The following is a 13,513-nucleotide window of genomic DNA, read 5'->3' on the forward strand; positions in this document are numbered from 1 at the left end:
CCACACTGCCCTATGTATGGGTTCCAGACTAGCTGACGAAGCATGTGACTACAGGGAAGGACACCAAGGGTCTACTGCTCAGATGCTATCCTATGTGGCATCCATGTGTCTCTGAAGGGACCACAGATTCTGAACTCAGGAGATAATATCCATCTTATAACTCTCCCAGTAACCACCCCACTTCCCCAGGCTGGGCACAGGACTCCTGAGTGACACATAGCCAGACCTTTAAAATGTGTGTGTGTGTGTGTGTGTGTGTGTGTGTGTGTGTGTGTTTGCGTGCATGCATGCGTGTGTACACATGAGTGCACACACATCCTGGCCAGAACTTGACCTTGAACTCACACCATGGGTGCAGCCCCTCAGCTTTTTCACTCAAGGCTGGTGATCTACCACTTGAGCCACACTCCACTTTTGATTTTTTTGATGGTAAATTGGAAATGAGAGTCCCACAGATTTTTCTGCCTGGGCCAGCTTTGAGCGACAATCCTCCCAATACCTAGGATTATGGGCATGAGCCACCAGTGCCCATTTAAAAATTCTCTTTTAAAACTAACTATTGCAAGCCAGGCAGTGGTGGGTCACGGCTGTGACCTTAGCTACTTGGGAGGCTAACTAAGATCAACAAGACTGATGTTCCAGGCTACCTGGGCAGAAAAAGCCCAGGAGACTCCATTTCAATGGAAGAAGCTTAGTATGGTGACATATATCAATCATCTCAGCTACAATGGAAGTCAAATATGGGAGGATGCAGACTCATACTCAGGACTGGGAAGGTGGCTCAGTGGTAGAGCGCTTGCCTAGCATGCATGACACTCTGGGCTCAATTTCTCAGTACCACATAAACGGAAAAAGCCAGAAGAAGGACTGTGGCTCAAGTGGTAGAGTGCTAGCCTTGATCAAAAAAAGCTCAAGGACAGTGCCCAGGCCCTGAGTTCAAGCCTCAGCACTGGCAAAAATAAAAAATAACCAGCACAAAACAAGAGGTAGTGGTGAGACACACAGTAGAAGCCTGAATAGCTAGTGCAATGTCCTGAATTCTAACCTCATTACACCAAAAAAAAAAGGAAAATCTATGTGTAGACATAGTGATGGCACACCTGTAATCCCAGCTACCTAGGAGACTGAACTCAGGAGGACCAAGAGGTCACAGCTAGCCTGGCAGTTAGCAAGATCCTGTTTCAAAGACAAATAAAAAGCGAAAGTACAAAGGCCCTGAGTTTAATCCCCAAGTACTACCCAAAAAGCAAAATAACAAACACACACACACATGCCTCTAAAGACAGTAAATACCTACAGGAAAAGCTGACAACATACTCTCTCTGGGGGATGCATGACTGGCCATCTCAACCCTCCTCTGTTTTGCTTACTTGTTTTCTATATTCTGACCATGCACATGCACAACATAAACAAGCAAATACTGGAAGTCATAGGGCACAACTAATTCGGGCCTCTGTGACTACCCAGCGATGGCAGGAGACCTGGCCATGATACCTGAGCTGCACGTGGCAGCTCTGACTCTTGGAAGCAGTCTGGCCTACGGAGTCGGGAGCTCAGTAGGTGGGTAAACCAGTGAGGGAGGCTGAGAGGGGTTGGGGTGGCCTGAGGTGAAGGAAGGCCCACGGCAAGGCCTGGGCCCGCTTTAAGGGATCCACCCTCCTGCACGGGACCCCCTCCCTGCATGGCTCGCCCCTGTAATTCCCACAGAAATTCTGCACTCTGCAGACCTCTGGGCTATGCTTGCTACCTGCAACATGGTGCACAGTAGGCGCTTAATAAAGGCTTGGTGACAGGACACTTCCTCGTCTTGGGAGGTGAAACATGTCCGTGGGTAACAATCTTCTACAACAGCCAAACAGAGCGAGTACATGGCTATGTTCTCCAGGCACACTGAGACAATGACCATGCCCAGAACCTCTAGGCAGCCATCAGTTCTTCAGTATGTAGAGATCAACAGACTGAGCAGAGTATGGAGACACGTGAACACAATCCCAGCAATCAGGAGGCTAGAGAAAGAGGATCCTGAGAACAAGACCCTGTATAAACTACCAAGGGTGAGGTGGGCAAGGCAGCCCAGGCAAAGCCAGTAAAAACATGAAAAATAATTAAAGTTCAGGGCCAGGTACTGGTGGCTCATGTTTGTAGTCCTAGATACTCGGGGATGAAATCTGAGTATTACGGTTCAAAACCACCCTCAGCAGGACAGTCTGTAAGACTTTTTATTGAAAGTGGAGCTCTCAGTGGTAGAGTGCTAGGCTTGAGCAAAAAAACTCAGGGACAGTACCCAGGCCCTGAGTTTAAGCACCATAACCACCACCACCACACAACAAAAAAGACTACAGGGCATGTCTGAAAAAGAAGAATGTCTGCCAAACAAGTGCAAGGTGTTAAGTTCAAAATAGCTTTTTTTTTTTTAAGAAAAAGCTCCCATGTGCGCTCTCTCTCTCTCTCTCTCTCTCTCTCTCTCTCTCTCTCTCTCTCTCTCTCTCTCTCTCTCTCTCTCTCTCTCACACACACACACACACACACAAAATAAATTTTTAAAAAGGGCTATACTATTAGAACACCTGTCTAGCATGCAAAAAATGTTGGGTGCAACCTCAGGAGAAGCACAACCCCACAAAAGGGCACCTCTTTCTGTTACCTGTATTTGTGATGCTTTCCTCCCTATACAGATGTGAACGAAAAGAAAGCAACACTAGCACTAGCCAGAGACCCCACAGGAGGTATGGTAGAAACCTCCAGAAAGATGACTTAGAGAAAGACTGGCCATCCATAGGGCCAATGCCTATGATACCCAGGAGAGTCAATCACTACTACATCCTCCTCTGTGCACAACACAGATGTCCACTGCGTCCTCCTCTGTACAGAACACAGATGCCTAGAACAGTGTCTACTACGTCCTTCTCTGTGCAGAACACAGATGCTGAAAAGAGTGTCTACTACGTCCTTCTCTGTGCAGAACACAGATGCTGAAAACAGTGTCTACTACATCCTTCTCTGTGCAGAACACAGATGCCTAGAACAGTGTCTACTACGTCCTCCTCTGTGCAGAACACAGATGCTGAAAACAGTGTCTACTACGTCCTTCTCTGTGTAGGACACAGATGCCCAGAGCAGTGTCTACTACATCCTCCTCTGTATAGAACACAGATGCCCAGAACAGTGTCACTGTCTGCAGACATTACCACCTGTCTCACATGACCAATCTGTAGATTTGTCACAGACCCTGGGCACAAACCAGGTGACCCTCAGTGCGGGAACATATTACTTGTGTTCAACACAGGTCTCTTCTGTATTCTAGGCAGGTTTTCACATACAGGTTTAAAAATAACCACCTTTGACACAACCTTCTTAAGTGAGCCAAAAAGTAGACCAGAACGCCAAACCACCTCCTGCTCCCAACAACTGCTAAGATTTCCCACTGGTAGGAGGTCAGCCCAGACAGTGAGAGAAAAAATATCACATCAGCCTACACCAACTTAAACAACTTTATTTCACCAAAACCAACATGCCAAGGAACAGGAATTGAACATTCAGGAGCACAACCGGCTAACACGTGAACCAGATCTCTTCCACTACAGCCAGAAACCCTGGATCTGGACAGGGCCTTCTGGCCTCCCACATACTACACCAACCAAAGTGCAGGACCTGACTCAGTCACCCACGTGTCCCTGTGTCACACACAGTGCCCTCAGCCGCCACCTGCCCAAGGAAGAGCTGGTCAGGGCACCTTTGGTGACCTGCAGCACCTCACCTCAGGGCAGCATGAATGTCCACCTCAACACAGCCAGGTCAGCACCACCTCCCAACAACTCCAAAAGCAACCGGTGAGAATGTAGCTCGTGAGCACCCACCATGCTTCCCGAGGCCCTAAGGCTGCCTCCCGTTCTGCCACCACCTGTCAAGGTCATCGTCCTCTGCCATGTGCTCCACTGCAAATAAGGAAGGGCTGCTGCTGGTCCTCTCTGGTTCCTGGTGTCCAGGGACAACCATGTCAATGGCGGCTGCCTGGGCTTCAGGCTCACTGTGATGGGGCCAAGGGAGCAGGGGCTGGAAGAAGGGCAGCTCCTCAAAAGTCATGGATCCCACCCCACCCAGCACTGACTCAGGCCACGAAGGCCACAAAGGCCACTCAGGCCCCCAGCTCCAGCTCTCAGGCTGGCTGTAGCCCTCGTCTAGCTCGGCGGCGGAAACCCCCCACTCTGCCTCACCTTTGCTCTGGGGTGAACAGGAGATGATACGGAACCCCTTCTTCAACAGCATAGTGTCCGCGGGCACCAGCTGCGTGTCCAGCACGGTGGTGTCCAGAATGCTCAGCTTCCATCTGGGCAGATCCAGATACTGGGGCAGGTCCTGGAATCCCAGCTGGCACGCCTCGTCGGGGTCCAACAGCAGCTTCCAGCGATGGCTTACGGGCTGCAGGACAGAGTCTGGGACCATCTTCCTGAGGTAGAAGGTATCGCCGCTGCTCTCCATGCAGACAAACTGTAGGCCCAGCAACCAGACCTCGGCCTCCATGGGCTCCACGGGCCACACGGTGCCCAGCTCCAGCACCACGGGCTCCCGAGGGGGCTGGTCCAAGCTGAGAGACCACTGCCACGGGGGTGGGTTCTGGGGCCAGTGTGAGCAGGAAGGCAATTCCAGGCATCTCCAGGGAAGGCCCTGGATCCAGTCTCCATCCTTGGGGCCCGCATCCAGGGGCACCACATCCTCAGGCCTCAGCTCAGTTGGCACGTAGGGATAGCCTAGGCCCACCTCCTGCAACCCCATGGCAGCCAGTGCCACAGCTCCGGGGTGCACTGGCTCAAACTCCTCCTCCTCTTCCTCCTCCTCCTCAGGGGAGTCCAAGGGATCCAGGTCCCAGTCATCCTCCTCCCATTCTTCAGACTCCAGCAGGTCCTTTAAGTCCAGAAAGGCAATCTTGAAGCAGGCAAAGCACACTTGTAACGGTTGTCCGTGGAGCAGCCTGAAGACCCAGAGTGCATGGAGGTGCGACACGCCCTCTCTGCCATGCCGCTCCATGACCGGGGGACACATGGCCACACAGCTCGCCTCCTGTGGGGTGGACAGCAGAGGACTCGCTGGGGACCAGGGCCACGCCGGGGCAGAGAGGAAGGGCAAAGAGGGAGGCAGAGGAGGAGGAAAGGGGAAGCAGGAAGGGGGTGAGGATGGGGTGGAAGACCTGGGTCTCAATTCGGTGAAGATCTTCAGATGCTGGAGGCTTTCTTTCCAGAGACTTCTTCAGCCTGGCCTTCTCAGGTTTCTGGGAGCTAGAAAGGCAATGGAAGGAAGGTGTGGCACCCTTTGGTGTGCAGGGTGGTGGGGCAGGTGAGGAAGGGGTGCTGGGCAGGAGGAAGGGTCCAGGCCTCAGATCTGATGTGACTCAGCCTGACCCAGTCAGGACCGCCGCCCCTGCCAGCCTGCCTCAGAAATGGAGAGGGAGGGAGTCCTCTCCACACCCACCGCCCCAGACAGGCAAGGGGGACTCCAGCCCTGCCAGGCCAGTGACTCCCTCCCTCCCCGCCTCTCCCCTACGCCAAGTCCTCCCACCTCAGACCCCAGACCCCAGGCCCTCCACCCTGCCTGGCCCGCCCCCTCTGGCCCTGCCCCTCACCCCCTGTTGTCCTGTGGGTCCCCCACGCCCCAGGCCCAGCCCACCCCACACCCCCCTCCGGCCTGTCCCCCCTCACAGCCTGCTGGTCTGCGCCCATCAACAGAGGTAGCACTGGGGTCTGGGAAAGGGTGCCCTGCTCATTTGCATATTTCCCAGAAGTCCCCACCCCGGGAGGAAAAAGTGCTGAGTCACCCTGGTCCCCAGAGCACGTGCCTGGGTCGGCCGGGGTCCCTCAGCTCGGCGCCCCTCAGCCCCTCGGACCCCTCAGCCCCTCCGGACCCCTCAGCCCCTCCGGACCCCTCAGCCCCTCCGGACCCCTCAGCCCGGCGCCCCTCAGCCCCTCCGGACCCCTCGGCCCCTCCGGACCCCTCAGCCCGGCGCCCCTCAGCCCCTCCGGACCCCTCGGCCCCTCCGGACCCCTCAGCGCCCTCCGGACCCCTCAGCCCCTCCGGACCCCTCAGCCCGGCGCCCCTCAGCCCGGCGCCCCTCAGCCCCTCCGGACCCCTCAGCCCCTCCGGACCCCTCAGCCCCTCCGGACCCCTCGGCCCCTCCGGACCCCTCGGCCCCTCCGGACCCCTCAGCCCCTCCGGACCCCTCAGCCCGGCGCCCCTCAGCCCCTCCGGACCCCTCAGCCCCTCCAGACCCCTCGGCCCCTCCGGACCCCTCAGCCCCTCCGGACCCCTCAGCCCCTCCGGACCCCTCAGCCCGGCGCCCCTCAGCCCCTCCGGACCCCTCGGCCCCTCCGGACCCCTCAGCCCCTCCGGACCCCTCAGCCCCTCCGGACCCCTCGGCCCCTCCGGACCCCTCAGCCCGGCGCCCCTCAGCCCCTCCGGACCCCTCGGCCCCTCCGGACCCCTCAGCCCCTCCGGACCCCTCAGCCCCTCCGGACCCCTCGGCCCCTCCGGACCCCTCAGCCCCTCCGGACCCCTCAGCCCCTCCGGACCCCTCAGCCCGGCGCCCCTCAGCCCGGCGCCCCTCAGCCCCTCCGGACCCCTCAGCCCCTCCGGACCCCTCGGCCCCTCCGGACCCCTCAGCCCCTCCGGACCCCTCAGCGCCCTCCGGACCCCTCAGCCCCTCCGGACCCCTCAGCCCCTCCGGACCCCTCAGCCCCTCCGGACCCCTCAGCCCCTCCGGACCCCTCAGCCCGGCGCCCCTCAGCCCCTCCGGACCCCTCAGCCCGGCGCCCCTCAGCCCCTCCGGACCCCTCAGCCCGGCGCCCCTCAGCCCGGCGTCCCTCAGGCTCTCCGGACCCCTCAGGCCGGCGCCCCTCAGCCCCTCCGGACCCCTCAGCCCCTCCGGACCCCTCAGCCCGGCGCCCCTCAGCCCCTCCGCACCCCTCAGGCCGGCGCCCCGCACGCCCGCGTCTGCGGACCCCGCCCGCACCGCGCGTGCCCCTCCCCTGGAGGCCGGCGCCCACGAGGCCCCGCCGTGCGCCCTGCAGACCCCGCGCCCCTTCAGCCACGCGCCCCGGGCGCGCCGCGCCGCCCTCCTGCTCCCAGTACCAGGCGGCCAGGTCCTCCCCGCGGCCCCGGCCCCGCGCTCTGCCCCAGGCCGCACAGACCGCGCGCGGGCCCGGGCTCCCGCCACTGGCGCCCCCTGGCGTCCGCCGCCGCGGTTCCCGCTCGGGCCACAGGGGGCGCCCTTCCCCGCGGGCCCCGAAGGAGGCCTGGGATTGGTGCAGACGCTGCCCGCTGCTCGCCGTGGCCCGGCTGTGATTGGTGCAGAGCAAGGCCTCGTTTGCATAGAGGGCTGCGTGTGGCCGAGCCGCGCGGCGCTGCAGGGCCAGTGGGCCCGGCCGGCCATGCCGGGTCCCGCGTGCCCAGCAGAGGGCACCGGCTCCGCGCTGCAGCGCTTGGCTCTGCCCGCGGCCAGGTGCTGGAACGGAGGTTTGGGTTGTCTCCCGGTTTCTCCCCTTACCGTGGTTCCGCGCGTGGCCGGTGCTCGGGCGGCGTGCCCTGCCCTGCCCTGCCCTGGCCTGGCCTGCGCGTGGAAACGGCAGCGTGCCCTGCCCTGGCCTGCCCTGGCCTGGCCTGGCCTGCCCTGCCCTGCCCTGCCCTGCCCTGACCTGACCTGCGTGTGGAAATGGTGGCGTGCCCTGCCCTGCCCTGGCCTGTGTGTGGAAACGGCGGCGTGCCCTGCCCTGGCCTGCCCTGCGTGTGGAAATGGCGGTGTGTCCTGCCCTGCCCTGGCCTGGCCTGCGTGTGGAAACGGCGGCGTGCCCTGCCCTGGCCTGCCCTGCGTGTGGAAACGGCGGCGTGCCCTGCCCTGGCCTGCGTGTGGAAACGGCGGTGTGTCCTGTCCTGCCCTGCCCTGCCCTGCCCTGGCCTGCGTGTGGAAACGGCGGCGTGCCCTGCCCTGCCCTGCCCTGGCCTGGCCTGCGTGTGGAAACGGCGGTGTGTCCTGCCCTGCCCTGGCCTGCGTGTGGAAACGGCGGTGTGTCCTGCCCTGCCCTGCCTGCGTGTGGAAACGGCGGCGTGCCCTGCCCTGGCCTGGCCTGCGTGTGGAAACGGCGGTGTGTCCTGCCCTGGCCTGTGTGTGGAAATGGCGGTGTGTCCTGCCCTGGCCTGGCCTGTCCTGAGTGTGGAAATGGCGGTGTGTCCTGCCCTGGCCTGGCCTGCGTGTGGAAATGGCGGCGTGCCCTGGCCTGGCCTGCGTGTGGAAACGGCAGCGTGCCCTGCCCTGCCCTGCCCTGGCCTGGCCTGCATGTGGAAACGGCGGCGTTGTGGACCCTTTGTCACCGGTACCTCACAAGGAGGCGGTGTAGACAGCAGAGCCAGGAGGAGCTGCGTGGAATGGGCGGCAGGGACTGGTGGTGTCAAAGCACGGGAAGCGGGAGAACGGAGACCAGGCTCCCGGCCTTGAGGCCTGTGGGCAGCTGACTGTCTCAGCACAAAGCCTCTGTGCAGGCACCGCCTTCACCCGCCAGGTGTGTCCCGCCTGGTCGTGGGCACTCGGTTGTGTAAGGTGTCTGTGGGTGGGACATGCTGGCAGCTGCGTCCCGGGCCACGTCACAGGGTCCTGAGGCCCTGGCCTGCTCGAGGCCCTCAGCAGGTATGCCTGAGTCTGGTGGAATGTGCTCAGGATACACTGAGCCTCGCCCCGCTGTGATGGGGGGGCCCAGGTCCCAGTGCTCATAAGGCCTGCCCTGGAGACGAGCCACTCTGGCCCAGCCCTTTGTGGAGCCACACCAGGATGGGGCCACGTGCTTGGTGGGCCTGCCCGCCTGGAGGGAGTGGTGTGAGGGTGGCCACAGCATTTCCATACAAGCCGTGACTTTGCTGGGGGTGAGTGGGTGGAGGTGGTCCTCCAGGGACAGGTCTGTAGACAGAACTCCATGTGCATTTCTCACTTTCTGCGCTGAGGCAGGGAAGAAAACCAGAGCTTGAGACTTTGGGGGGCCCGCATCTGCAGCAGGGACATCCCGACTCAGCTCTTGGTCACCCTCTCTGTTGTGGGGTGGCACTAGGGAGCCAGGGCTGTGCTCAGGCGTGGGCATCAGCGGAGGGCTTGGCTTCAGCACAGCAAAGGTAGGACTCATGACACTAAGACCACTTAACTGTCCTCATGAGGCTCTTACCTTCCCTGTGAAGGGAAAGAGGTCTGGAGACTCAAGCCTGGAGCCTCAGGGCTCTGCCACTGCAGATAAGGCCAGACCACCCCCAGCCCTGACAGCCCACTTCCTCCGGGACAGAGGCCAAGTCACCAGAGCTGGCGCCCAGAGCTACGTGGGCTGGGCTGAGACATTCCTTGTGACCAGGTCCTGGCTTCATTCAGGTCTGGCCCTGTGAAATTCCGAGGCGATAATACCTCCATGGTTAAATTTCATTTTTAAAAACGTCTGAAGTGAGGGCAATGTGGCTCCAGGCTCATGGAGTCAGGGAAGCAGCCCATCTTCAGGGCAGAGGCCTTGTGTCCCCAGAAGCACACTCATGACAACTGCATTAAAGACCCTCACATTTCACCAAAAGAGGACCCTTCGGGCCCTGAAGCAACAAGGACAATCACATAGATAACAGCAGGGAAGCAAGACAGGGTGCAAAGGCTAGTCTGGAATCTCCACATGGCTCTCAGCCATGCTCTGCTTCAAGCTGGCTGTGAGCCCAGGCTGGTGAACAGGGACTGTCAGGTAACCCTCCCCCACCTCCCCCACCAGTGTCCCACTCACCACCAGGCCATGCCCAGCAGAGGTGGTCAGATGGGACACCTGCGGGCAGGGGCATCACCTGCAGGCAGGAGCCGCAGGTGAGGTTGTGCCCTGGCCCCGGTGCACTGGCCGCTCAACAGCACAAGTCCCATCAGGACCGATGTCACAGCCAGCTTTTCTGTGTCAAACCTCATTTGCCACCGAATATAAAGCATTGGACGAATCTCCCTGCTTCCAGTATAATAGGCTCATCACCAAGTTGCACTAAGTGGGAAATGGGAGCTTTTTTTTTTTTTCAATCAGTCATGGGGCTTCAACTTAGGGCCTGGGAACTGTCCCTGGGCTCTTTTTGCTCAAGACTAGTGTACTGCTTCTTTGAGCCACAGCTCCATTTCTGGTTTTTGAGTGGCTCATTGGAGATAAGAGCCCCACGGGGACTTTCCTGCCCTGGCTGGCTTCAAGCTGAGATCCTCAGATCTCAGCCTCCTGAGTCGCTAGGATTCCAGCATGAGCCGCAGCCCCCAGCTTGGGAGCTTTTTTGAACAGCTCCCAAGGTGAAGCGGTTAGGCATTTAGGTATTCACAGAGGGTAGAGGTTTGGGAAGTAGGGCCACAGCAACCTCACACCCATCCCACCCTGGGCCTAGGCTGGCTCAGCAGCATTCTCTCTTCCCTGCCACTGCTCAGGTCCTCTCCTGCGTGCGGCCCACGGTCACCTGGTTAGTAGAGGTGTCCCCTCCCACCTTCAGGTCCTGAGGTCTCCCCCTTTATCCCCTCCACCCCACTGTCCACAGGATCTGTCCGCATCCACACTGGATGGGGATTTGAGACACACTGAGACAAATAGGAGGAAGGTCACTGTGGTGTGTGGTGCGGTTTGGTAGGATATTGTAACCAACAGACAAGGTGCAGGTTGCTGACTACCTGCTCTCTTTTCTGAGCCTCCCACTGCCCATCAGTGTTCAGGAAGACGGAGCCATGCCAGCCCTGGGTCCAGGAGCCACTGCCTGCCTGGCGTGCCTTGGTGTTCTCCCCCAGCAATGTGGTCAGCGTCTCAGAGGCCAGGAGGCAGTGCTGGACACACACACCTAAGGGCACCCCGTGTGCTTGCCTCAGGCAGGTCCTGGCGAATGATTTACTTTGATGTTCAGTAGAATCACAGGCCTTGTGCCGGCGAACTTGGGGGGCGGTCAGGAGTGGAGTTCACTGCATCTGCACACGGAGGCAAAGCCATCTTTCCAAGGGCTTTCCAACTAGCCCTTCCCCACGGCTGTCTTCTCTCACAACTCTCACTGGGACAGAACGACCTTGAGGACTGAATGACTCAAAGACCATTCAGAATCCCAAAGGACATAACAGCCTTTGATAGGAAAGTGAGTGCCTGCATCTCAGCCATTCCTGTCAATCAGACTTCAGCCTCGCATTTCCCTTGACAGGCAGCAGTCCAGGGAACATGAAGAATGCATTTACTTTCCAGTTTTACTCGGTTCCCTCCGTCCTCAGTGCTGCTCCCTGGCTCCGGGTGTCCCCCGCGTCCCAATGCCGTTTGCTCTTCTAGTTGGGGTTGTAGCATCAGCCCCTGTGGGGTCCCTGGGGGACCTAGGAATCTCAGGCCCGCCTTCTCACACTGTCATTCTTGTTGCTGAGGTAAAGTGACAGGACTTTTTTTTTTTTTTTTTTTTTGGTGGGGCTTGAACTCCGGGCCTGGGCGCTGTCCCTCAGCTCTTCAGCTCAAGGCGAGTGCTCTACCACTTGAGCTACAGCGCCACTTCCGGTTTTCTGGTGGTTTATTGGAGATAGGAGTCTCACGGTCTTTCCTGCCCGGGCTGGCTTTGAACCGCGATCCTCAGATCTCAGCCTCCTGAGTAGCTAGGATTACAGGCGTGAGCCACCAGCGCCCGGCAGTGACAGGACTTTTTACCTCAAGTCTGACTCCAGTGGGTTGATCCAGGCAGGGACAGGAGGCCCTCCCCTGTCAGAGGCATTGCCGGGCATGGGACCCCTGTAGATAATTCCCACCAGTCCTCAGCCACCTGCCCATCCATCTGTCCATCCACTCATCTGCTCATCCATCCGTCTGTTTCTTCATCTAACCATCTACATCCATGCTGTCCATCCATCCACCATTCCACACATCCTTTCATTCACTCACCCATCTACCAATCTATGAATCTGTGGATCCATCTTTACACCCCATTCATCCATCCCCCCCCCCACACCCATCACTGTTGATTTATTTATTTGATGAATAATCTGCTGAGTACCTACATTTCAGTAGGGAGAGGCTAACAGTGATTTTGCCAGCAGATCAAAACTATAATTTCAGATAGCAGCAAGTGCTAACAACAGCCACAACCACAACAAAAACACCAAGAATGTCTGGTGCCAGTGGCTCACACCTATAATCCTAGCTACTCAGGATGCTGAGATCTGAGGGTCATGGTTCAAAGCCAACTCAGCAGGAAAGTCTACTCTCATCTACAATTAACCATCAAAAAGCTAGGAATGGAGCTAAAGAGCAAAAGAGCTCAGGGACAATGCCCTAGGCTCTGAGTCTGAGTTCAATCCTCAGGACTGGCACAGAAAGAAAATGGGGGGGGGGAGAGAGAGAGAGAGAGAGAGAGAGAGAGAGAGAGAGAGAGAGAGAGAGAGAGAGAGAAATTGAGAGAGAAAGGGAAGGTGGAAGGGAGATCAAGAGCAATGTTATGAAGAGTATGGTCACACTGAGGGTTGCATATCTTCAAAATGCAGGTGATAGCTAGGCACTGATGGCTCATGCCTGTCATCCTAGCTACTCAGGAAGCTGAGATCTGAGGATCGTGGTTCAAAGCCAGCCCAGGCAGGAGTCCGTGAGACTTACCTCCAATTAACCACCAGAAAACTGGAAATGGTGCTGTGGCTCAAAGTGGTAGAGCACTAGCCTTGAGCTGAAGAGCTCAGGGACAGCGCCCAGGCCCAGAGTTCAAGACCCATGACTGAAAAAAAAAAAGTAGGTGATGCATAGGACATTTCCTTATGAGGAACACTTTTCACAACAGTATTCTTTTGAGAAATCTCCTGAAGCTTGTTCTACCCAGAGAATGGAATGAGTAAGAAGTCACTTTGGAGAAAGGATACTTTTTTGGGTCAAACTTCAGATCTGCAGCTGATGGAGGTAGATACCAGGACAGCCAAGAAGCTGGATATGGAACTAGCTAATGGTCAATCCAGTCTGTTAGAATGGAGGGGAAACTGAGGCAGGCAGAACAATATGATTCCTTATAGTTCAAATAGTAAGAAAAAATGAGCCAAACTACAACAGTGTCACATACCCTGCATATGATATGAAAATAGAAATCCAAGATACTGGCTATTGCTTCAGATTTATTATGGCATTCAAAATTTAATGTCCTGGGCTGGGAAGTTGGCTCAGTGGTGGAGCGCCTGCCTTGCATGCATGAGGCCCTGGGTTCGATTCCTCAGCACCACATAAGCAAAAAGAAAAAAAGCCAGAAATGGCGCTGTGGCTCAAGTGGTAGAGCGCTAGCCTTGAGCTGAAGAGCTGAGGGACAGCGCCCAGGCCCAGAGTTCAGGCCCCATGACTGACCAAAATAAATCAATAAATTTAATGTCCTTAGAAGAGTGTGTACCTCCGAGAGAAATGGAAACACTGCCTCAGAGCCCTGCTTCTGTGTGACTGCTGTTGTGTCCAGATGGGAGGGGAAGCGGAAGCAGTACCTACGTGCATTACTTTCAGTAGACTTAAACACCATC

The 13,513-nt window shown here is 57.8% G+C and overlaps 1 protein-coding gene across 2 annotated transcripts in view; it reads right to left on the reverse strand.

Annotated features, from left to right (window-relative positions):
* Window positions 1–7,168, reverse strand: part of LOC138833211 (testis-expressed protein 19.2-like) — a 33,498-nt gene extending 26,330 nt beyond the window's left edge. For both annotated transcript variants that reach the window (XM_070031572.1, XM_070031571.1), the window contains exons 1-3: window positions 7,120–7,168; window positions 5,186–5,273; window positions 4,215–5,058 (exon numbers count right to left, since the gene is read on the reverse strand). In XM_070031572.1, the coding sequence (XP_069887673.1) occupies window positions 4,215–5,040 (826 nt within the window). In that variant the 5' untranslated portion in view covers window positions 5,041–5,058; window positions 5,186–5,273; window positions 7,120–7,168. The remainder of the gene's footprint in view (window positions 1–4,214; window positions 5,059–5,185; window positions 5,274–7,119) is intronic.
* Between the last annotated feature and the right edge of the window lie 6,345 nt (window positions 7,169–13,513).

The sequence above is a fragment of the Dipodomys merriami genome, unplaced genomic scaffold (genome assembly GCF_024711535.1).
Source record: "Dipodomys merriami isolate MVZ:Mamm:240054 unplaced genomic scaffold, mDipMer1.0.p SCAF_202, whole genome shotgun sequence".
Lineage (NCBI taxonomy): Eukaryota > Metazoa > Chordata > Mammalia > Rodentia > Heteromyidae > Dipodomys > Dipodomys merriami.